The sequence below is a fragment of the Rana temporaria genome, chromosome 6 (genome assembly GCF_905171775.1).
Source record: "Rana temporaria chromosome 6, aRanTem1.1, whole genome shotgun sequence".
NCBI lineage: Eukaryota > Metazoa > Chordata > Amphibia > Anura > Ranidae > Rana > Rana temporaria.
The window spans coordinates 87,086,744-87,112,172 of NC_053494.1; the positions used below are offsets into that span (position 1 = coordinate 87,086,744).

At 43.6% G+C, this 25,429-nt stretch overlaps 1 protein-coding gene across 3 annotated transcripts in view; it reads right to left on the reverse strand.

Moving 5' to 3' along the window:
* Nucleotides 1-2,288: 2,288 nt before the first annotated feature.
* Nucleotides 2,289-25,429, reverse strand: part of LOC120943594 (lipopolysaccharide-induced tumor necrosis factor-alpha factor homolog) — a 168,293-nt gene continuing 145,152 nt past the window's right edge. For all 3 annotated transcript variants that reach the window (XM_040356969.1, XM_040356971.1, XM_040356970.1), the window contains 3 exons: nt 17,423-17,491; nt 17,174-17,324; nt 2,289-2,564 (listed from right to left, as the gene is read on the reverse strand). In XM_040356969.1, the coding sequence (XP_040212903.1) occupies nt 2,456-2,564; nt 17,174-17,324; nt 17,423-17,491 (329 nt within the window). In that variant the 3' untranslated portion in view covers nt 2,289-2,455. The remainder of the gene's footprint in view (nt 2,565-17,173; nt 17,325-17,422; nt 17,492-25,429) is intronic.

Below are 25,429 nucleotides of genomic sequence, written 5' to 3' on the forward strand. Positions count from 1 at the left end.
TCAGAGCTGTTTTGCCTCCAGGGCTATCAATCCTTGCTGCCGACGCTGCGCACCTTCCCCACCAAGCCCGGACTGGGACAAAAAAAAGGGGACCAGGCATTTTAGACTGATCAGTCCATGAGACTGGTCCCTTCCCTGCTCTCCATCCTGACAGATCCCCTGCAGCAGCCAGCGGGGGAGAAAGAAAACTGGAACCATGAAGAGCTGGGGGGGGGGGGCGCGTTAGGTGGCCAGGAAAGCACACAGGGGTGGCGGATAGCACGTGAGTGAGGCGGAGAGCACTGGGAGGGTAGAGAGCAGCCGGGCCGAGAGCACTGGGGGGTGTAGCACCCTGGGGGAGCAGAGAGCACTGGTGTGGGTGGGGGGGGGTAGAGAGCACAGGGCTGGGGAGCACGGTGGGGTGGAGAGCACTAGGGAGGGGAGCCAGGGAGCACATGGGGGCGGAGAGCACGGTGCGGCGGAAAGCACTAGGATAGAGCCACGGAGCACATGGGGGGCAGAGAGCACTGTGGGAGCTAAATGGTGTTATGGAGGGGCACTGGAGAGCACGTGGGGTGGAGAGCATAGGGGGGAGCCAGAGAGCACATGGGGGGCAGAGAGTCCTGCGGGGGGAACTGAAGAGCACATGGGGGACCGGAGAGCATGGTGTGGCGAAAAGCACTGGGGGGAGCCAGGGAGCACATGGGGGGCAGAGAGCACTGTGGGAGCTGAAGAGCACTTTTTGGGGAGCTGGAAAGCAATTTGAGGTGGAGAGTATGGAGGGCGGAGAGCAGATGGGGGGCAGAGAGCATGATGAGGTGGAGAGCACTGGGGGTAAAGAGCAGATGGGGGGCTGAGAGCATGGTGAGGTATAGAGCACCGGGGAGGGAGCCGGAGAGCACGGGGGGGGCCAGAGCAAGGGAGCACATTGGGGGACCCAAGAGCATGGTGGGGTGGAGAGCACGGGGGTGGAGGAGATCATGGGGGATGGAGCCAGGGAGCACATGGGTGGACCGAGAGCATTGTGGGGTGGAGAGCACAGGGGGGGCCTAGAGCCAGGGAACAGATAGGGGGGGCTGGAGAGCACGGTGAGGTGGAGAGCACATGGTGGGGCAGAGAGCACTGGGGGAGCTTAAGAGCACTGTTTGGGGAGCTGGAAAGCAAGGTGAGGTGGAGAGCCTGGGGGGACCTAGAGCGTGGGGTGGAGAGCACGGGGGGCCGGAGGAGATCATGGTGAGTGGAGCAAAGGAGCACATGGGGGATCGAGTGCATGGTGGGCTGGAGAGCACAGGGCTCAGGCCGGAGGAGATCATGGTGGGCAGAGCAAGGGAGCACATAGGGGGATCGAGCGCATGGTGGGGTGGAGAGCACAGGGGTCAACAAAAAACAAAAAAGCACAGGGGGCGGGCTGCATGGCCAAGCACTCACCTTCTTTCCGGATGGCCAGGCAGCATCAGAAGACCGGGTTGCATTGAAGCTCCTTCCCCTTCACAATCACTGGGCTGCACTGCTGGTTAGTTTCTGTCCCTGGCAGCGCGGGCTAAAGGAGCAGCCCAGCTACCTAAGCAGCTGTGTGCCCTATGGCTGCCCGCACGTCTTGCTGAGATTGCACCTGGAGTCGTGTGCCGTCCCGCTCCCCCCCCACACCTGCTGCCACCAGACCGGGATTCTTCATGATTGGCGCAGGGCCCTCAGGCAGTGCCTGATTGGTAAGTCCGCCCCTGGGCCACGGAGTCCCGACGGCAGGGAGGAGGCGGAGCCACCAGTGTCGACATGCACAGGCAAATTAGGCGGCCGCAAGGCACCTTTGAGTTCCAAAACATCTGGGGTGCCAAGGTTTGCCATCACTGCACTAGGTTCTTAAATAGCTGAAATTCAAAACAAACAAAAAAACGACCTGATATATTCTGTTTTGTACGATTGGTCTAAATGTGGGAAATTTTATTAGAGAAACAACAGAAGGGGTGTACAGCAAGTATGTCTTTAGCTGCCGTTGGTCAATCTTTCTGTCTAGGTTGTTATCCCCCCTATAATTAATGACAGTTGTATATCTGTTCTATTATTCTGTATTTTTGCACTAATTCCACATTGCCCATAAGGTTATACACCTGGGAAATCCTTATGACTTCCTTTCAATTTCTACATTATGAATTTTAGACAGTTAGAAATAATAGTGACATTTTAGATCATAGTGGGTTTGGTGCGTGGGTATAGTGCCCCCCGCTGTTGTTTCTCTATTTTTAAATAGCTGGATATACAGAATGTGCTCACCACTGCGAACTATCCCCATTTGGGCTCACAGATGGCACTTTGACTAAAGACCAGATTTTACTATAAAAATAATTAAGTAAACATAAACAATTAGGTCAATTTTAAATGAATCATCCATGTGCTTATTACATTAGTTTTACAAGTAAAGCCAGTGTATTTCTGTTAATGTATTTCTTCTAATCAATTGCAGAACAATGCATAATTCCTACAAACGTTTGTATTTGTGAATAAGGTGTTTGCAGTTGGGGCAGTAGTGGTTCACATCTTTGCAGCTGTTTACACAGCAAGGTATAAGGCAGCAACCTAGCAAACATCTGTAAAAAGAAAAAAAAGGAAAATAAAAAAGAAGGGAATTTGTTTTATGCAAACATTATATATCTTGTACTCATGCTAGCTTTAAGGGGTTGTCAAGGTTTGTTTATTTTCTAAATAGGTTACTTTAAGCTAGTGCATTGTTGGTTCACTTACCCTTTCCTTTGATTTCCCTTCTAAATGTTTTTTTTCTTTGTCTGAATTTCTCACTTCCTGTTTCTCCTCAGTAAGCTATTCTGGCTGACTAACCCCCAACCAGAAAGGCTCAGATGATGGGGGCAAGTTAACTGAGGAGAAACAGGAAATGAGAAATTCAGACAAAGGAAAAAAAAACATTTAGAAGGGAAATCGAAGGAAAAGGTAAGTGAACCAACAATGTACTAGCCTAAAGGAACCTATTTAGAAAATAAAAAACAAATCTTTACAACCACTTTAACAGCTCCCGTCTCAAATTGCTCCAAAACTTTCCATTCAAATAGCTAACAGGTACACCAAACACATATGAAATGGGATACTGAATTCAGTAAAATTGTAAAGAGCTGAATTAGGTCAGTTAAAGTGCATAATAGGTAAATGCTAACAATAATATTTTCTTATACGTTTCTTTTGCCTGTTAAATATATAATTGAAAGCTTTGTTATAGCTTCTTGAAAATCCCCCAAAAATGTTTTTGATCTTTCCAGACATTCATAGCTGACCTGCATGTTGCACACACTTCCTGTGTTATTGGAAAGGGGATTCTGCGCAAAACTACACGCTAACAATAATAAGTGACAGTATGAGTAATAAACTGTGCAAAAACCATACACATTAGTACATAAAGAGAGCAGAGCTCAAATGTATAAAGTGAATATAAGGTCAAAATTATTAAGGTAAAAAAGTGCACAATGTCCCATAAGCAGATAATGTGATGAGCTGCCAAATGAGAATAGTAATACAGCTGAATGTCCACAAGGCCAGGTATGAGTAGATGACTGACAAATGGGTGGTCATATCCATCAAAGGGCTCCCAGAACTCCTACCTCAATACTGAAGGTACAGGGCATCAAAGAGATCCTTAGTGTAAATCGCCTGCTTGCAGCCACAGCGTCTTCCCACCTGTCACACTCCAGTGGAATATCCCCTTGATCAATCCCTAATACCACTCAGAGCGGAGGGGGGAGAGAGAACAGACAAGGCCTTCAATAGTGTAGTATGAAAAACTCAGGGGGAAGTTTATTAAAAATAACCTGCCCTTACATTTAAAACATGAAAATCGTGCAGTACATAAAACAACCAGCAGCGTCCTCTGCGCCTGCTTACGTCACTCCAGGTGTACGCCCGTCCAATCCCTACGCGTTACGACACAGTCACGTGTCTTCATTGTCCCCATTGTGACACGTAAGGTTATTCTTAATAAACTTCCCCCTGAGTTTTTTGCATAAGAGGGATGGGTTGAGTAATTTAACAAAAGTCAAGTAGGTAGGGCTGACACCATTTGGTGCACCAAAATGTTGTGTGCTCTCAGAGCGCTACAGGAATTACACCCCTTTCACACTGGAGCGCCTGTGCTGTTCGTGCTAAAGCACCACTAGTTTTTGCGGTGCTTTTAGGCTGCTAGCGGGGCAGTTTTTACCTTAAAAACAAGGTAAAATGTCCCATTTGTGGCACTTTCAAAACGCTTTTCAGGCGTTTTGGAAGTGCTGCCCATTCATTGCAATGGGCAGGGGCATTTTGGGAGCACTATTTACATCGCTCCCAAGCCGTACCAAAGATGCTGCTTGTAAGACTTTTTGTAACGTCCCGCAATGGCACCGCCCCAGTGTGAAAAGACACTGCAGCGAATTTTCAGTGGCTATTTCTAGCGCTAAAGCACCTCAGTGTGAAAGGGGTCTAAAGGCCCACACACGATCAGACTTTTTGACAACAAATGTCTGACGGACCTGTTTGATCGGACAATCTGACCGCATCATGCGTAGGGCTTGAAGACCAGTTGCTATAGCAGTTGCAGGACAGGTATACAGGCAGTCGCTTCTGGCAGATGACACAGGCTCATCTGAGGTGCGAAGTCTAAGTACTAGCTTGTGTTCACCAGAGCTCCTGATGGTGGAGATGGATTTAGCTGCGAGTTAGTACCAGGTCGCGGTCCTCAGGTTTGCCCCACCAGGGTGTAAGCAGACCGGGGTCCAGTAGCGGATAAGCAGATAAGGATTAAACAGCAGCGTGGTCAGTAAACAAGCCAAAAGGTTAATCACGAGTGGTTGCAGGTTGGGATCAGGCAGTAGAGTAGTCAAAGAACAAGCCAAGGGTCGATCACGAGTGGTTACAAAATACAGATGGCAGCAGGGAGGTCAAGAGCAAGGCACTGGCTGAGAAGATACAATAACCTAGGAAGTTCATGGGAGGAGCAAGGAGTTCAAGGTTCAACAGCAATAAAGACACAAGGCAGGGTTGTCCAGCAGATCAGGCAGGTTTGTCCAGCAGATCAGGCAGGGAGCTGTCCAGCATCCTAGATAGCTCAGTGGGAAGAGTCAACGCCAGACACAGAAGAGGTCCCAGGTTTAAGCCCAGGTTTGCGGTGCAAACAGACATACTTTCTGGCAACAGATGTCCGATGAAAGGTAATCCGATCGTGTGTACACAAGTTCATCAGACTAAAGTACAAAGTACAAACATGCATGCTCAGAACCAATGCTAAAGATCAGACAACTGTAGCAAACCCCAGAGGGAGCTGTTTTTGTTTGTTCAGTCCACCTTTCAATCCCAATGAACTGTCCCAGCCCCTCTGGCACACCTAGCAGTGTGATTGATGGAATAACTCAACAGGAATACTGAACACAGTTACTTGAAGAAACGTAAAATTCAGGTTAACTTTAGTCAGCTAGGACCTGTGTAAGTACCCAGGACTTAGTTGAAACAGTTGTTTAAAGAAAACAGTCAGGAACACTATGCAAACAACAAAAGCAATAGGTAATAATATGTACAGATTAGACTCCCCAAAACTTTTGGTGTGTGTGGGATGCTGTGGCTAAAGTGGGACACCAGGCTGGCCTACGATACCTCCAGTACCCACCCAGTGAAATTATATCAATACCCGTGGTGTGTCCCCTTTAAGAGCAACCGCAGTAATGTCCTGGAGGCAAAGCTTTGTGTTTTATTATCTTCACCGGCAATGTAGGAGCTCTGTGGACAATACTTGGATGTGGTATTCTATGAAAAGCATTAAAGGTTTCTGGGCAAAGCCCCTTCACACAGTCAGCGGTCCTCCCCCGATCGATCTTAGATGCAGGTGTGTCGCAGTGGCATTCAGCCCTTGAGCTGTTGCAGGGTGTCCTTCTTTAGCATGGGCAGTCTGTTCCTCTGGGCTGGAGCTGCATGAACAATCTGTTCCTCTGGGCTGGAGTTGCATGAACAATCTGTTCCTCTGGGCTGGAGTTGCATGAACAATCTGTTACTCTGGGCTGGAGTTGCAGACTGTGTGTCCCTTGGTAGGCCGAGATTCCACACACACATAGAATGCAGATGCTCTCCTGATGGGGTGCAGGCAAAAAAAGAGGCTCAGGCCTAGTTCCTCTGGCTTTTTATCTCCTTCCCCACAGTCCTTTGCTGCTGTCTCATGATTGGCTCAGGCTCTTCCAATAGGGAGTTTACAGACAACCTCCAATAGGGAGTTTCCAAACAAGCAGTTCTGAGTGTCTGTGTAAAGAGAGAAAAGGGGTGGGGGGTGAAAAAGCCCAAGCTGCTGCAGCAGACAGCTGCCCCCTAATAGATTAGATCAGTTTGAAGAAGTATCTGCTACACAACAATAGCAGAAGTTGCTCACAGGGTGGTGGTAAAGAGCTGAAAGACCACATGATTTGGTGAAAGTTGGCTGAAAAAGTCCTACCGTGTGTATGCATACCAAGTTCAGGGCAGGGCTGTCTTTTCCATTGGGCACGCTGGGAAGTTGCCCGGGGGCCCCACTTGCCTGGGGGGGCCCCCATCGGCTGCCCAGAAACCCCAGTAAAAAATGGTGGAGAGCAGCGGGTCAGAACTGTATCGCGTCTACAGTCTCTGAGGAAGAGTCTGAAGAGGAGTCAAGAGTGGGAGCGCCTCCGGGATGGGGGTCACGGGAGAAGTCAGACATGAGACAGTAGGATAAAACCAGAGCAGCCAAGCTGGAGCCATCTGACTGAGTCGTGCATGTTGCACATGAGAGGAGGTCAGTAATAGCGCCGCCAGGCCAGTCTAAGGGGCAGGTGGTTGTTGATGTAAGGGGGGAGTGAATACAAAAATATTAGTGACCCCCCCTTACCTTAGTGTATTTACTCTACGGAAGGTGGTCTCTGGTCACCAGAGTGCCCCACACATCAGAGTTCCTGGTGTTCCCCTTTACATCAGAGTCTGCAGGATTCCCCCTTACAGTGCAAGGACCCTGATGTAAGTGGGAACTCTGGTGTAAAGAGAAAGCAGTGAACTCTGATATAAGGTAGTCTCCACATCAGAGTTCCCCCTTACATCATGATCTGCAGCGTTCCCCTTTACATAGGAGTTCCCTTTCACTGTAAGGGGGAATCCTGCAGACTCTAATGTAAGAGGAAACTCTGAGAAGGCTGGGTTATAGTAACCTAACCTTCATGTCAATGAAGAAATTTGTAAAACTGTAATTTTAGGTAATTTTTTTTGCAGTGCCAGTAAAATAAATGTGGTTCTGCCAGTAAATTTCATGATTTATGTCAGTAAATTATCGTGCACGATTGTGTAGACAGGGCCCCAGTGCACTGTATTGCCCGGGGGGCTATAATGCTCTTAAGATGCCACTGGTTCAGGGACAACGCCCTTCGGACCAAAATCCACAGAAAAGTCAGTTGAAAGTCCGATCGTGTGTATGAGGCTTAAGAAGTTCCGTTCAGGCTGATTAACTAGAATTTTTCTGAACGTGCAGAGTCTTTAACCATTTCGCTGTGAAACCAAAAAAGTGTAGCGCTAATCAAGTGATATAGTGCACCAATGGACAACTAAATGTCTGTATAATAGTAGGTGAAAGTTCAAAATTGATGATATTTTCAAATATAAAATTAATAAGGTGAAGGCATGATGAAGTGAAGAAAACCGCCACCAGTAGGTAGAAGGCTTACCGGAATGTTTGAACCCGAAAAAAAACATACGTTCAGTGGGTCAAACAGGTTTTGTGTGGAATTACCACTAACAACTGGATCATCGATTGCGCTCCAAACATTGACAGATACAGTGAGGAAAATAAGTATTTGAACACCCTGCTATTTTGCAAGTTCTCCCACTTGGAAATCATGGAGGGGTCTGAAATTGTCATCGTAGGTGCATGTCCACGGTGAGAGACATAATCAAAAAAAAAAATTCCAGAAATCACAATTTATGATTTTTTAACTATTTATTTGTATGATACAGCTGCAAATAAGTATTTGAACACCTGAGAAAAAAAACCTAACCTAAATAAAAGTTAATATTTGGTACAGTAGCCTTTGTTTGCAATTACAGAGGTCAAACGTTTCTTGTAGTTTTTCACCAGGTTTGCACACACTGGAGGAGGGATTTTGGCCCACTCCTCCACACAGATCTTCTCTAGATCAGTCAGGTTTCTGGGCTGTCGCTGAGAAACACGGAGTTTGAGCTCCCTCCAAAGATTCTCTATTGGGTTTAGGTCTGGAGACTGGCTAGGCCACGCCAGAACCTTGATATGCTTCTTACAGAGCCACTCCTTGGTTATCCTGGCTGTGTGCTTCGGGTCATTGTCATGTTGGAAGACCCAGCCTCGACCCATCTTCAAAGCTCTAACTGAGGGAAGGAGGTTGTTGCCCAAAATCTCGCAATACATGGCCCCGGTCATCCTCTCCTTAATACAGTGCAGTCGCCCTGTCCCATGTGCAGAAAAACACCCCCAAAGCATGATGTTACCACCCCCATGCTTCACAGTAGGGATGGTGTTCTTGGGATGATACTCATCATTCTTCTTCCTCCAAACACGGTTAGTGGAATTATGACCAAAACGTTCTATTTTGGTCTCATCTGACCACATGACTTTCTTCCATGACTCCTCTGGATCATCCAAATGGTCATTGGCAAACTTAAGACGGGCCTTGACATGTGCTGGTTTAAGCAGGGGAACCTTCCGTGCCATGCATGATTTCAAACCATGACGTCTTAGTGTATTACCAACAGTAACCTTGGAAACGGTGGTCCCAGCTCTTTTCAAGTCATTGACCAGCTCCTCCCGTGTAGTCCTGGGCTGATTTCTCACCTTTCTTAGGATCATTGAGACCCCACGAGGTGAGATTTTGCATGGAGCCCCAGTCCGAGGGAGATTGACAGTCATGTTTAGCTTCTTCCATTTTCTAATGATTGCTCCAACAGTGGACCTTTTTTCACCAAGCTGCTTGGCAATTTCCCTGTAGCCCTTTCCAGCCTTGTGGAGGTGTACAATTTTGTCTCTAGTGTCTTTGGACAGCTCTTTGGTCTTGGCCATGTTAGTAGTTGGATTCTTACTGATTGTATGGGGTGGACAGGTGTCTTTATGCAGCTAATGACCTCAAACAGGTGCATCTAATTTAGGATAATAAATGGAGTGGAGGTGGACATTTTAAAGGCAGACTAACAGGTCTTTGAGGGTCAGAATTCTAGCTGATAGACAGGTGTTCAAATACTTATTTGCAGCTGTATCATACAAATAAATAGTTAAAAATCATAAATTTTGATTTCTGGTTTTTTCTTTTTTTGATTATGTCTCTCACAGTGGACATGCACCTACGATGACAATTTCAGACCCCTCCATGATTTCCAAGTGGGAGAACTTGCAAAATAGCAGGGTGTTCAAATACTTATTTTCCTCACTGTAGATCAAACCACTGAGGGGGGGCAGGATGTGAATCAAAAGATGGAAGGAAAGAAAGGGCACATAGCATAATACTGTATAAATTAGGGTTTTATAATGTAGTAGGAACACTTACATTGTGGAAGACAAATAGTGCTTTTCAAAGTACTTGTGGCAACAGTGGAGTCCTCCCGACACGTTTCGTAGAATAGTACATCGTCTGGGGTGTCCCTCCACTGTTGCCCTCCAGAAATGGCCTTTTGTCATTTTTAGAGTAATTTTATGGACCTACATTTTCCCAACATGGTATAGACTTTTATTATTCATCCATTTGTGGCTATAGGTCTCTTGTATAACTATTAAGTTTTAGATTCATATTAAAATTTTCCCATTTCCATGGGTATTTTAGATTTGTGTGGTGTTGTTTACTTTCATTGTGGCAATGTTACTGTATATATAGACCCTTTTATGATTTCTCCCCCCACCATTCCTGTTTTTTCCTGTTAGATTGGCATGGTTTCCATGTCTGTTTGGAGCTGACCTGCGTTGTGAGGGCTCCCAATGAATTGGAACACAATTGTTCCTCTGACAGTCAGACCTGTAGCGCATTGGTATGTTGCTTGCCGTGCCACGTGAATGGCCCCATAGGAGTTGAAACGTAATCGCTCCTCTGACAGCGCGGCTTGGAGCGCACATAGTGTGTCACATGCTGTGTCATGTGTCACGTCCTGGGCGGAGCCGAGTCATGAGTGAGGTCTCGCATCCGCATATTCGTCCACATAGAGGCATGGAGCTCCAGCGGCCCTGCCCTATTCACGTTCACAATGAGGTCCAATATTGACATATACATCCAGATGGAGGCTTGGAACGCACCCAGGGCCGCCATCTTTGTTCTACAGGAAACAGGATTTTGACAATGCTAACACGCAAGGGGTTGATCTCTCATAATTGGGGTCATATTGTTTATATATTTCTGGAGGGAAACAGTGGAGGGACACCCCAGACGATGTACTATGCTACGAAACGCGTCGGGATGACTCCACTGTTGCCACAAGTACTTTGAAAAGTGCCATTTGTCTTCCACAATGTAAGTGTTCCTACTACATAAAAAAAAACTCATTTATACAGTATTACACTATGTGCCCTTTCTTTCCTTCCATTGTTTGATTCACATCCTGCCATACCATCTTGGGATCATCTGGACCACCTTTTTTTATGAGAATATTCCACAAGGATAGCCCCTCCTCAGTGGTTTGATCTATCGGTCAATGTTTGGAGCGCAATCGATGATTCAGTTCTTAGTGGTCATTCCACACAAAGCCTGTTTGACCCACTGAACGTATGTTCTTTCGGGTTCAAACATTCCAGTAAGCCTTCTACCAACTGGTGACGGTTTTCTTCACTTCATTGTGCCTTCACCTTATTAATTTTATATTTGAAAATATCATCAATTTTGAACCTTCACCTACTATTATACAGATATTTAGTTGTCCATTGGTGCACTCCTGGCTTATTTACAGACAATTATTTGTTTTTGCTCAATTTGTGCACCATTATATATACCATTATTGTTTATTCATGATCATGTGTACCACATCAGTTGATTAGCGCTACACTTTTTTGGTTTCACTTGTTTTTGCTATTTGTCTATTTGTTGTGTTAGCTGCTTACCGAAAGACGGAATTATTTCCCATACCATTCTTTAACCCTTTTGCTGCCAGAGCCATTTTTTGCACACATTTTTTAAATGAATTTTAGGCCTGGAGATTAAATAAAAACCCCAAACATATATTTTCTGAAAGCAGAGACCCTGGAGAATAAAATTGTGGTAGTTTCAATTTTTATGTCACATTCATATTTGCACAATGGGTTATCGAGCACACATTTTCAGTAAAAAAATACAATAACGTTTAGGGCACAATGGAATTTTTTGATGGTATAATATAAAAGATGAAGTTGTGATAAGTAAATATATACCCAATATGTCAAGCTATAAAATTGCACATGCCCACAAGGTGACAAAGAACTTCAATACCCTATGTTCCATAAGCGATGCTTTAAAAGCCTCATCACTTTAGATCTAAAGGGGTTGTAAAGGTAAATGTTTTTTCACCTTAATGCATCCTATGCATTAAGGTGAAAAAACATCCGACGGTACCCCCCCGCCCGAACCCCCGTTTTACTTACCTCACCCCTCGAAAAGTCTCGCGCGCGTCCTCGTGATGCTCTTCGGTTCCCAGCCTGGCCGTTGATTGGCTAGGCTGGACGGATTGATAGCAGCGCAGCCATTGGCTGGCGCTGCTGTCAATCACATCCAATGACGCGGCGCGCCGGGGGCGGGGCCGAGTGATACAGTCGGCGACTATGCCCGCCGCTGTATCACGGGAGCGCGCCCGCAAAAGCTTTCCACCATGCTCGCTCGCTCGCATGAAGGTGGAAAGCTTTTGCGAGGAGGAGCCGAGACAGCTGCCGAGGGACCCCAGAAGACAGGATTCGGGGACACTCTGTGCAAAACGAGCTGCACAGTGGAGGTAAGTAATAACATGTTTGTTATTTATTTATTTTTTTTATGTTTTTTTGCCTTTATTGTTCCTTTTAAAGGGTTACTAAAGGAAAAAAATGTTTTGCTTAAAATTAATGTCTGCAAGGTAGACAGACAGAATAGTGTAATGATTCTGTTAAAAAACGAGTAAATACCTATTAAATTCCTTCATCTATATCACCTCCGGCATTCTGGTTTCTGTTCTCTCATTCACTTCCTGGTTTGCATCGCTCGTTCATGTAAGAACTACATTTCCCAGTATGAATTCACACCTCCTTGAAGTCTCTAACACGTAGAGAGCGTCCTGCCACACAGATGTAGTTCCCAGGAGGGGGTGAGCACGTTACTGACCACCGCAGTAAAGCCTCCCTTCACGGTGGTCAGTAAAATCAAACAAGCAGGAAGTGAACAGAACAGAGAAGAAATAGAGAAACTTCTGAGCATAAAACGAACAATGAGGAAGTGAAAAGAGGAATGTCTGCAGGTAAAGGATGCTTATTATGAAAAAAAAATATTTCCTTTACAACCCCTTTAAAGTGGAGGTTCACCCTAAAAAAAATGTCTAACAATACATTGAGAAGACTGATTACACTGCAGGTATGCTGGGGTTTTTTTTTTCCGTACATACCTTGTTTCATCCCTCGGCTTCCGGGTATGATTCTTGCGGGTCTGGGCGTTCCTAGTTGATTGACGTTCCTCCGACCGACGCATACTATGCGTCACGACTTTCCGAAAGAAGCCGAACGTCGCTGCGCAGGCGCCGTATAGAGCCGACTCTATACGGCGCCTGCGCAATGACGTTCGGCTTCTGTCTGAATGTCGTGCCTCGCAGTATGCGCCGGTCGGAGGAACGTCAATCAACTAGGAATGCCCAGTCCAGCAAGAATCATACCCGGAAGCCGAGGGATGAAACGGCGATAACGAGGTATGTACGAAAAAAAAAGAAAACCCCAGCATACCCGCAGTGTAATCAGTCTTCTCAATGTATTGTTAGACATTTTTTTAGGGTGAACCTCCACTTTAAGTTATTATTAATCGCAGCGTCAATTGCTGGTACTTTCCATCTTTTGGAGAATTTTTCCTCCAGAGGATAGCGAGTTGCAAAACTCTTAAGCCCCATACACACCATCAGATTATCTGCAGATTTTTTTCTGCAGATTTACCAAAACCATCTAATAGGAGGTCAAACCTTAAGAGTTTCAATTTGTATGCAATCAGGCAGGCCCTTGTACTACATGGTTTTGGTAAATCTGAAGACAAAAATCTGCAGATAATCTGATGGTGTGTATGGGGCTTTAAGGTTCGTACACACGGTCGGACATCCAACAAAATTTCCCTTGAATTTTTGACTTAATTGATTTGTCCGATCACACCCATAGCATACACACGCTCGGACTTTTCTGCAAACTTTTCTAACACTTTCCCAACATCACGTGGTTTTACTTGCTCTTTACCGCCACCCTTTGGTTAACTTCTGCTATTGTTGGTTGAGTTTAACATTGGTTCTGAGCATGCGCATTTGTACTTTGTTCAAAAAGTCCGATGGTTTGCTGTACACACGGTCGCACTTTGCACAATCGGACTTTTCGGAACAGAAAGTTGGTCCGATCACAGACCCAACTTTTTGTCCGATTGAAGCCAAAAAAGTTGGTCCGATGGAACGTACACACGGTCGGACAAATACGAAAAGTGCCGGATTTTGAAGTTGGTTGGGCAAAAGTCCGACCGTGTGTACGGGGCTTTAGGGAGAAAGTGCTTATCCAGATGATCCCATGCTGGAAAAATAAGCTGTTCTAGCAATGCATGTGTTGAAAACGCATGCAAAGCATGGGAAGGTTTTAAAGAACCTAAGGAAGAGGCCGGGTTTTCATGAGCCTCTGTTAGAGGCAGCATGAAGGTGGAACAAACCATTTCTGTAAGAGATTGTATCAGCAATTTCTCAGTTTGGGAAGCTGACACCAACCACTGCCCCATCCCCCCACCCCCTTTCCCAAAAGCACTGTGAAAAAAATATATTTAAAAAATAAAACCCCACCCTCCCATCACTGTTTAAATAGTACAAAAATAAATTGTAAAAAAAATGTAATTGTAAAAACTTTGAAAAAATAAAAAAAATCCACTGGTCCCAAAAAAAAAACTTTGAAAAAAAAATGTAATTGTAAAATAAAAAAATAATCTGACACTGTCCACTATCCTGACACCATCCTGCACGTACTACCCACCACTGTACACTCCGCATTCCTGTGATTCGCACCACATTGCTGTTCAGATCACATGCGATGTCTGTGCGATCCGATTTCAGCCATACAAACTGTATGGCTGAAATCGCATCACATTCGGACCAAACATACACAGGACCCTTTTTTTGGTCCACACCAGAATCGCATGGGTGTTCACACCTATGCAATCCGATTTATGTCCAAACTGTTAGTTCGCAGTGCGATATGCGAGCTGAAATGGGGGTGTCGTTAACATTGTATGACACTCCCCAGCAGTTCGCATATGGCAGTGTGAACTGCCATGCGAGTTGGGTGTGATGTGGGAACCCGCAGTGGATTTGCAGGGTTTCCGAATCGCACCAGTGTGAACCGAGCCTTGGTGGGAGCAGTCAGGTGACATTTGTAGGCTGTATGCTTTGAGGCTGGGTTCACACTGGTGGGATGCGGGAACACTGCAAATCCACTGCGGGTTCCCACATCGCACCCAACTCGCACGGCAGTTCACACTGCCATATGCAAACTGCTGGGGAGTGTCATACAATGTTAATGACACCCTCATTTCAGCTCGCATATCACACTGCAATCGTATAGGTGTGAACACCCATGCCATTCTAGTTAAGGGACCAAAAAAAGGGTCCTGTGCGGGTTTGTCCAAATGCGGTGCGATATCAGCCATATCTGTATGGCTGAAATTGCACTGCACAGACATCGCATGTGATTCGCACTGCGGTGCGAATCACATGCGATCTCGCACAGCGCACTAATGTGAACCAGCCTTAAGCTCATTCAGCCTTACTTGGTGTAATTATAAAAAGTGAGAAATCCACCCCTCCCCCACATAACACATCCTGGTGATGGAAAGGAATGTTGCAACTGTGATCAGGTGACCTCACACACACACACACACACACAGCACTATAATAATAATTAGATGACTGGACTCCTCTGCCCAGCTCTGACTAGATACATCTCCCCTAATCACTTGTCTGCAGGGCTTTTTTTCAGGGGGAACTTAGTTCCCCCACCTTTGGCTCAGACCCTTTGGTGCCTGCTCACCACAATCACTTGTAAACACAGAAGTCTGGTTTCTGTGTTTACAAGTGACAGCTCTGCATTCTGTGTGTAACCCCCCCCCTGAACTCTGCATTCTGTATGTAATACAATCCTGGTATTTAATGCCCCTTTAAGACCCTTCTACTGTTTGTGAAATCTGAACGGGTCGTGGTTGAGTTCCTGCACCTATTTTCGGAGAAAAAAAGCTCTGCTTGTCTGTGTATATTCTGATGGCTGTTCACTGCAGCATACATTTCCTCGTCACGCTGAACTGTGAATAACACCCCATGATGAGAAATTTCCAGTCAAAACACAGTAAATGCAGCCAGGGCCGCCATCAGGGGGGTACAGGCAGTACACCTGTAAGGGGCCCGGAGGTCCCCAGGGGCCCAGATGGCAACCCCCCTTTTTTTTATATATATATATATATATATATATATATATATATATATATATATATATATAATATTATTATTATTAAAGGGCCCAGAGGTCCCCAGGGCCCCAGATGGCAACCCTTCTTTTTTTTTTATAAACAAATTAAATTTTTTATATTTTATTTTATTTTTTATTTTTTCTATTTTTATATAGAAAAAAAAAGAAATGAAATATAAAAAATTAAATATATATATATTTTTATTAAAGGGTCCAGAGGTCCCCAGGGTCCTGGATGGCAACCCCCCCTTTTTTTTTATTAAAGGGCCCAGAGGTTTTTTTTTATTTTTATTTTAATTGCCCAGAGATCCCGAATGGCAACCCCCTTTTTTGTAATTTATTTATATATATATATATATATATATATATATATATATATATATATATATTTATACCCACATGTGTAAGGGGGCCCCATAATTCCTGAATGCAGCCAATCCTGGGAAATCTGGAGGGGAGAGGAGGGGGATGTCAATTGTGAACTTTTTAACCACTTCCCGACCTCCTCATGTACATATACGTCGGCAGAATGGCACGGACAGGCACAATCACGTACCTGTACGTCCTCTGCTAGACGTGGGTGGGGGGTCCGATCGGGACCCCCCCCGGTACATGCGGAGGTCGGGTCCCCTATTTTGTAAACGCTATAAATTTTGCGCAAACCAACCGATAAACGATTATTGCGATTTTTTTTACCAAAAATAGGTAGAAGAATACGTATCGGCCTAAACTGAGGAAAAAAATAATTATATATGTTTTTGGGGGATATTTATTACAGCAAAAAGTAAAAAATATTGCATTTTTTTCAAAATTGTCGCTCTATTTTTGTTTATAGCTCAAAAAATAAAAACCGCAGAGGTGATCAAATACCACCAAAAGAAAGCTCTATTTGTGGGGAAAAAAAGACGCCAATTTTGTTTGGGAGCCACGTCGCACGACCGCGCAATTGTCTGTTAAAGCGACGCAGTCCCGAACTGTAAAAACCCCTTGGGTCTTTAGGCAGCATTTTGGTCCGGGGCTTAAGTGGTTAAACAGAATTGCCTGTCTCAGGCTAGAGCATGAGATGTGTAAATCACCTGTCACTGAAAGTAGGGGGGAGGATTTGACAAAAGTTTTCTCTGTTTGTCAAGATTTATCTCATTGAACAATAAAAGAGGATTGCTCAGAGATGGATTAACTCTGTGTGTCAAGACTGGGCACAGATGATAGTAAATCTTATTCTCTACATTGTGACATCCACTTTAAGATTTTATTATAATAGTAGAATAGTTTTTTTTATATGTTCTGAATATTTGGTATAGTAGGAACTGAAAGTGTTTGGAAAAGATACCACAATGATGCAAAACTGAGAAGAATACAGCAAATGAACGCAAAGTTGAATTAGCCTCCCGGAAGTGATTGCTGATGTAGTCATTAAAAAAAAATGAAAAAAATCAGATAGCAAATCATTTTCAATCTCTCTTGAAACATTTTGCATACACTTATCAGAAAATAAGTCTGCTGATTTTAGGTGTATTGCTGAAAGTCAAACCTTGCAAATATAGCTGTATAACTTACCCAAAGAAAAAAAGCAGGCAACATAAAAGCGTTGTTAAGCAACCTGACGTATATTCAGTTGTTGTGACACATGGCAGATTGCAGGATGGACATACAGTCTGGCCAGGGATATCTCTCAGTTCAGTTTTCAAAATGATATTCGGCATAAGCACTATTTAAAATGTAATAACAAAAGAATTAGTAACATATTTCAGTTGTACATATATACATACTCATTACACACAATCTGATGTTCAAAAGCAAACTTACCTGTGTGGGTCTGAAATGCAGATTCACTATAGGGCGGTGGTGGTGGTGGATAGACTGATGAATTCCAGCCTTGATTAATGAAACAGAAAGCCAATTACAAGCTATCTTTTCTATTCTATCTATCTTTGACGTACAGAGTTTAATTAAAAAACATCCTTTCCTATACATGGGATTACAGGATGAACGAAAACAAATGTGTTTTTTTTTCCAATAATTTCAATATATAAAAATAATTACCGGTAATTCTTCATATTTATATGACAATTTAGTAAACGGCCCCTTTTTTGTTTTACTGGCCTAGTACAGATGATTTACCTGCTTTGACTCATTAATTGTATCTTTGACAAAGTGAAATGTTCATGTCTCTGGAACATTGGTGATATTCATTATGTAACTGTGTGAAAGTGACATTATTGGGTAGAGTTATACATCGCTACCCCCATAGGAGCCGCTGGTTAAGGATGGCTCCTCCATTATATGCTTCAGCCTCCAAAGGAACGGTTGAGTGTACAAAGCATGTAATATCACAGAAAATCACTGAAAGTAATATCTGGTAACAAGTAACATTGTCACCAGATATAGTGGGTAAAGAGGTAAGTATGAAAATGGATAAAAAGGCAATTACACAATTTAGCATACAGAGTGATTAGTAATAAGGACTAGGCATAAGATGACGTGTAGGGGAGATTTACTAAAACTAGTGCACACAGAAACTGGTGCAGCTGTGCTTAGGAACCAGTCAGCTCCTACGTTTTCGTTTCAAATTTTTATTTAACAAGCTGAAATCAGAAGCTCCAATTCTTAAAGCGGTAGTAAATTCGGCAAAATAAAAACGATGTAACCGATATTACAATCGACATTGTGTGGCCCCCATCAGACTTTTTTCCGTGGGTGTTTAGAAATAGAACATGTTTTATTTTTTTCCGATTGATAAATGACCGATAGGAAATTCCTATTGTCTGTGTGCAACTCCGACTGAGAAAAAACCCACACATGCTCAGAATCAATCAACGCATGCTCGGAAGCATTGAACTTAAAGGGGTTGTAAAGGAAAAAATGTTTTTCATAATAAGCATCCTTTACCTGCAGACATTCCTCTTTTCACTTCCTCATTGTTAATTTTTGCTCAGAAGTTGCTCTATTTTTTCTCTGTTCTGTTCACTTCCTGCTTGTCTGATTTTAGCTTTACTGCGGTGGTCCGTAACGTGCTCACCCCCTCCTGGGAACTACATCTGTGCGACAGGACGCTCTCTACGTGTTAGATACTTCAAGGAGGTGTGAATTACTAGGCGTGCCACAAATCATACTGGGAAATGTAGTTCTTACATGAACGAGCGCCGCAAACCAGGAAGTGAATGAGAGAACAGAAACTAGAATGTCGAAGGTGATATATAAATGAAGGAATTTAATAGGTATTTACTTGTTTTTTAATAGAATTATTACACTATTCTGTCTGTCTACCTTGCAGACATTGATTTTAAGCAAAACATTTTTTTCCTTTAGTGACCCTTTAATTTTTCTCGGCTCATTGTAGTGTTTTACATCAGCTTGACGAAAAATTCCATCGGGTTTTAGGCCATCGGAAATTCCGATCGTGTGTAAGTGTAAGCCCAAAAATCGTTCTTACTGTAAAAAGACTATGTTTGAAACGCTGTTGCTCTGTCATAGCTGTGGTCTTCCGTGTCTGTATTCTGATTTACTTTCGCTTGCATTACATTTTCCTCTCTGTAATCCAGCGCATGCGCACTAATTGCAGTATCCAAGCCTCTTCTTCATTTCCGGTTACCATGGAAACGAACGTCGAGCGAATCCTGTTGCTGGCATCGTGGGATGTTGGGGGTGACGTCGACAATAGGAAATGACCCAGCCCCATCATACACACTGCTTTTTTTCTGGCAGGGTCTCTGCTTGCCAGAAAATTTGGACAAACGGTGCATGCGCGGGCTACATCATTAGCCACAATTATACAGATATCTCCCAAGGAAGGCAGGTAAGGAGACATTCTTCTAAAGCAAATGATTATAAAACTTGTAATTGTCCACATAAAGAAAAAGTCATCAGAATGGGTATACAACCGCTTTAATATGCATAGCTTCACCAGATTCTGTGTGCACCAGTTTTAGTAGATCTCCCCCTTGATGTTCAGATCAGCATAAGCAGGAACAAGGTCACCTAAAGTGCAACAGTGGGCAGTAATAAAGCTTGATTTACTGAATACAGGAGACCATACTGCCAAAGTACCTTAATGGTGACTATGCTAGGTCTAGACCGACAAAATAAAAAAAAAGGATAAAGGATCAAAAATGGCTTGCAGAATGGTTTTGCTGGAAGGGCAGTCTTTTCTATTGTTCTTCTGCCAGTTATTTTTTTTAAAGATGCAGTCAAGGCGTGGTGTACAGGTTCATTGTAGATGTGGGTCAAATGCAGTGACAATTCGGTATAACTGCAGTATAGGTTTGGTATGGGTGCACTATCGGGCTGGTGGTATATGTGCAGTATGAGTTGGATGCACTTGGTGTCCTGCTCTCAGTTGCTCAGTCTCTGCTAGCAGAGTCAATAATGGGAAGCTGTAGACACTCACTTTCCCTGAACAAAATCTGGTAATCAGCAGTCGGAAGAAAATGGTGAGTGGGCGGTGCTGCATTGCCCCTGGGTATCCTCAGTCTCAGGCTTACATCCAGGCTAGCAGGTGAATACTTGGACAGATGTGCTCTCTCTACTTGGCGCCATGAGACAGAACTTTCCTGGGCAGTTTAAATAAATCCTCTCTCCACCTCTCCTAATGCGAAATGTCTATTGGAATCTGTAGTCCAAAGATTCTATGGGTCCCATTTTATGGTTGTTGTCCCAAATGGGGAACGAGTGACAATGTCTATCTGAGAAGAAACGGACATGGGGAGGTTAACGCACTGACGTCATCACAGGTGGACGGGCGCTTGCATGCCGGCCTTCTTTCTTTTACTATATGGACGCCCTTTATATGGATGCCGTTTTTTACCTTTTTATGTGTAAGTGCACATCTTTGATATTAATAAAACTGTGCAATACTGTGTTACACTATTGAGTGTTCTTGCTTTTTGGGTATATGGTTGAAAAAAAAAACCTCTAGTGTTTTGGAGTGTATCGAGTCTTTACATCCCTCCTGACCGTTGGAGTGTGGCTGATACCTGCAACTAACCTACAGGCTGGCTTTCTAGCTTTCCTTCGGTAAGCAGGAAATTTATGTGGTGGTGGATCACGATTGTATTGTGGTGAATTTCCTCACTAGCACCCCCAAGTGTGTGACCCATTTCACTCTTGGATCACTTTATGGACTTTTAGATTTCTTTTTAAAGATTTAACATTATATGTTTGAGCATTTTTTACATATACCAATATGTTGTTAAGATCACATGTTTGTTTCACTCATACTGCAGTCTCTGCACATTTATAATAAATTTTTAGCGCAGCTTTCTTATTTTTATTTTTATTCTGGCTAATACGGGGTATCTTACGTTTTAAGCTGCAGCTGATTACTATTTTTGTTATATATTTTATTTGTTAGCGCTGTATTACATATCAGGCCCTTAAGGTCTGGTATGGATATTAAGGGGAACCCCGCGCCATTTTAAAAAAATGGCGTGGGGTTCCCCCCAAAAATCCATACCAGACCCTTATCCAAGCACACAACCTGGCAGGCCGCAGGACAAGAGGGGGGGACGAGAGAGCGCCCCCCTCATGAACCGTACCAGGCCACATGCCCTCAACATGGGGAGGATGTCCCCATGTTGATGGGGACAAGGGCCTCATTCCCACAACCCTTGCCATGGTTCTGGGGGTCTGCGGGCGGGGGGCTTATCAAAATATTTCCCTGGTGCCTCCACCAACCATATCATTGTCTTCCACGTGAACTGACCCTGGCCTGTTTCTCGACTATGCCTCTGCCTACCGTCTATTTCTGCCTTTAACCTGCACTGACCTCAGCCTGTTGACCATGTTTTTGCCTGCCCCTTGGACTGATCTTTCACAATGCTACACAGGGGTCTCACATATGTGAGGGGCTCCAGAATAGTGTTCTGAGTTGAGAAAAACAGTTTTTGGTTTTCTGTGTTCGCAGAACAGGGTCTGGTTGTCTGGAGGCTTTAAAGCTATTTGGGTGGGAGAAGCCTCTACCCCTGTCCCCATTTTTTCCTAACCGATGCCCTAAACTTGATGGTCCTGCCTCCTCCCTGGACAAATATTCTGGCTGTACTGACCATACCTCTGCCTGCTGCATGTACTAACTATGGACAGTATTCCTGCCTGCTGCATTGACAATCCTTTGATCCTTTTGCTGCTGCTGACCACATCCCTGCCTGCTATCTGGACCAATGCTTTGGCTGTGCTGACAACATCTCTACCTATACTGACTATTCCTGCCTGCTGCCTGTTTTGCTGTCCATGTTCCTGCCTGCTGCCTGGACCGATGCTCTCCTCTGTGGACCACTGCACTACTAAAACCGCAGGTAATCTTTTCTTTACCCTTTGCTCAGCAGAATGTATTTTGGTTTGTAATTGGTATGTACAGTACATGCTATGTGTTAGAAATATAAAGGGCCTTCAACAATTTGATAGGTTGGCAGGAGTTTATGTGTGTAATTTATGCTCCTAGAACACCTGACAGTGCTACTTGGATGTTGGGCCTCTGTATGTGGCCAGGCTATGTAAAAGTCTCACACATGTGGTATTGCCATACTCAGGAGGAGTAGCAGAATGTATTTTGGGGTGTCCTTTTTGCTATGTACATGCTGTGTGTTGTAAATATCTTATAAATGGACAACATTGTGTAAAAAAATGCGTTTTCATTTTTTTTCCAAATTTTTCAAAAACTTCTGGAAAAATTATTTTTTTCAAAAGACTCATTATGCCTCATAGATTACATAGGGGTTTCAAACAACTTCAATTTGACATGGAAAAACAAATTAGGCACTTTTGGGACATTGCATCATTTGAAATGTATATAGGTAAAAACCTTACACCAAGGAGACTCAGGTGGGATGTCAGTCCCAATGATGGGATTGATAATTTACAACTCATTGATAAATGGTACCAGTTTTTTAATGCCTGCGAGCAAAAACTGATGCAAATGATGATCAGAAGACGCAGAGCAAAAAATGTAATCTTGGAATCCAAGATTGCAGATTTTAAAGAAAAAATTGAACCATTCAAAACAAATAATTAATATATGGAAAAGTCTAAGCTTCTGCAAACTCATTTATTTAAGTATGACGGGGAAATAAAAAATGTAAAATTAAAGAAGTACCAAAGGGATATTAAAGGCTTTGAAGACAACAGAGTCAATAAATGGCAAGACACCCTTAGTATAGCAACATATCCTGAATCTACCATTGATGGAGGACACGCCAATCCTCCTATTGGCAACCAAGTTAAAAAAAACTCCCCAAGTATCTAGTACCCCAAAAAACTACTATCAAGCCCAGTTCCAAATCCCACACTGCCCAATCTAAACCTCCTGGATATCCTCCACCTAATGCTTACCCATATCCACCCCCTCAGCAAGTGGATATGTATAATAGGTATGCCCCAATAGACAATAGAGCATCAGATTACCAATAGTATGAACCCTATTGTCACCAGTACCCACCTAGACCCCCTAGAGGGGGGTTTAGGGGTAATTTTCAAGGAAGACCAGCTCCATATTACAATCAATACTGGGGGGGGGAGGGAGGGGATGGAAGGAGGCATATCGTATCCCTCTGAAGTCTCCCCAATACCTGAAAGAACCTTCAGAAAGAGAGGTAGACGAGGAAGAGGTGGAAAGAAAAAGAAAGAGTTAAAAGAGGGAATATATAATGTAGCAGGAGTGGAATTTTCCAACCAAGAATTAGAGGTACTACAACAAGGTTTAAATTTTGCCCCCAATAAAGATGTGGATAAGTTTGAATTATTTATCGACATTGAGAAACGCATTAGAAAATTAAATATCAAAAAATATTTTGAGGGACGTACCATTGATACAGCACTAAGTGCAACAGATCCATATGTGCATAGTGGGTTGAAAAAATCAGTCGGTGTTCAATCCTCAAAAGGGAATGAATCACCATATCAAGGTGTTTCGTAACATTGTACAAGATGAGGTACGGGAGTTGCAAATCACCCAATCTACCTCAAATATACAGTTTAGGCAAGGAATAAAATCTATTGAAAATAATAAATAGTGCTCAGACCAGCCGACAAAGGGGGGGGGGGGGACTAGTTATACTCACAAGAGAATACTTTTATAGTGAAATGCAAAAACAACTTAAAGACTCTAGTACTTACCAACATATGAGTGGTGACCCCACCACATGACTGAAAGGTGTATTAAAAAATTGGGTGAATGAAGGTTTGGATAGAAAAATTCTCAATCCTAAAGAGGCGGAATATCTAGTCCTCCATGCACCCAATGTCCCGGTACTTTACACAGTGCCCAAGATACATAAAAACAGAGAATGTCTACCTGGGCGACCCATTATCAGTGGAATTGGATCACTCTTTTCCAGACTGGGGGAATATTTAGATCAGGGATATGCAATTAGCGGACCTCCAGCTGTTGCAGAACTACAAGTCCCATGAGGCATTGCAAGACTCTGTCAGCCACAAGCATGACACCTAAAGGCAGTGGCATGATGGGACTTGTAGTTTTGCAACAGCTGGAGGTCCGCTAATTGCATATCCCTGATTTAGATGTTTTTTTTAAACCCCTAGTGTCCCAAAGCCCATCCTACCTGAAAGACAGTAGAGACCTTATAGTAGCAATACAACATTTTAAGGCTACAGAAATTACCATTATGGCAACAGTGGATATAGAATCACTCTACACTAATATACGCCATAAAGACGCATTGGAGGCACTTCGGTGGGCCCTAACAAAAGAATCTGAACTAAAAAAAAAACTAATTGGTTACCTAATTAAAGGCCTTGAAATGGCCATGGGTAATAACTATTTTTGGGCCAACAACCAATTTTACAATCAAATAGGAGGTGTAGCTATGGGGGCACGTTATGCCCCCAGTGTAGCTAATATCGTTTTGAATAAGTGGGAGCAGGAGACCATTTTTTTTAATAAGCACAAATCACTCATGTTCTACAAATGCTACATTGATGACTTGATTTTGTTTTGGGAAGGGACAGAGACTAGTCTTCAAATGTATCTGGCACAAATGAACAACAATAAATATGGTCTGAAGTTTTTGGCAGAGACAAGTATTGTCTCTGTCAATTATTTACATTTGACTATCAGGAAAAATGGGATGAGGTTTGAAACCCTTACGTTTTTTTAAAACAACTGATAGAAATGGGTTTGTGCCCACGCACAGTTGCCACCAGTCCCAGTGGATAGAGGCAGTACCTAAGGGACAATACATGCGATTGAAACGCAACTGTGCCACGGAAGAAGATTTTGTGGCACAAGCGAATCATCTCACAAATACGTTTTTGGAAAAGGGATATCCAGCGGAGACACTTGGGAAAGTGTGTTCACAGGTGTCCTTGATGGATAGGTAATCGTTATTGGTTGCCAAACCTAAAAAAGAGTTTCAAGGAGAAATAGCATTCATCTCTGGGTTTCATAGGCAATATAGGCAGATAGAAGCAATATACAAAAAATATTGGCCTATTCTTATGAAAGACAAGATCTACAAACCTCCATTTCTACCACCCCCAGGTTTATTTATAGGAGGGCCCCAGGCCTAAGAAACCAAATAGCCCCCGCAATGTACCGGATCCTCCAAAGAGATCTTTGACTTTCCTAGATGGATCAGGATTCCATCACTGCACTAGGTGCAAAGCCTGTAGGACCACTAGACAAGCTGGAGATCCTAAGAAAGTCATACAATTTAAATCTAATGTAACTGGGGAAACATTTAAAATCAAACCTCTAATAACATGTTACTCCGACCATGTCACCTATGTCTTGAAGTGCCCATGTTAACTCCAATACGTAGGTAGAACTACACGTCAACTCAAAACCAGGATCAATGAACATTT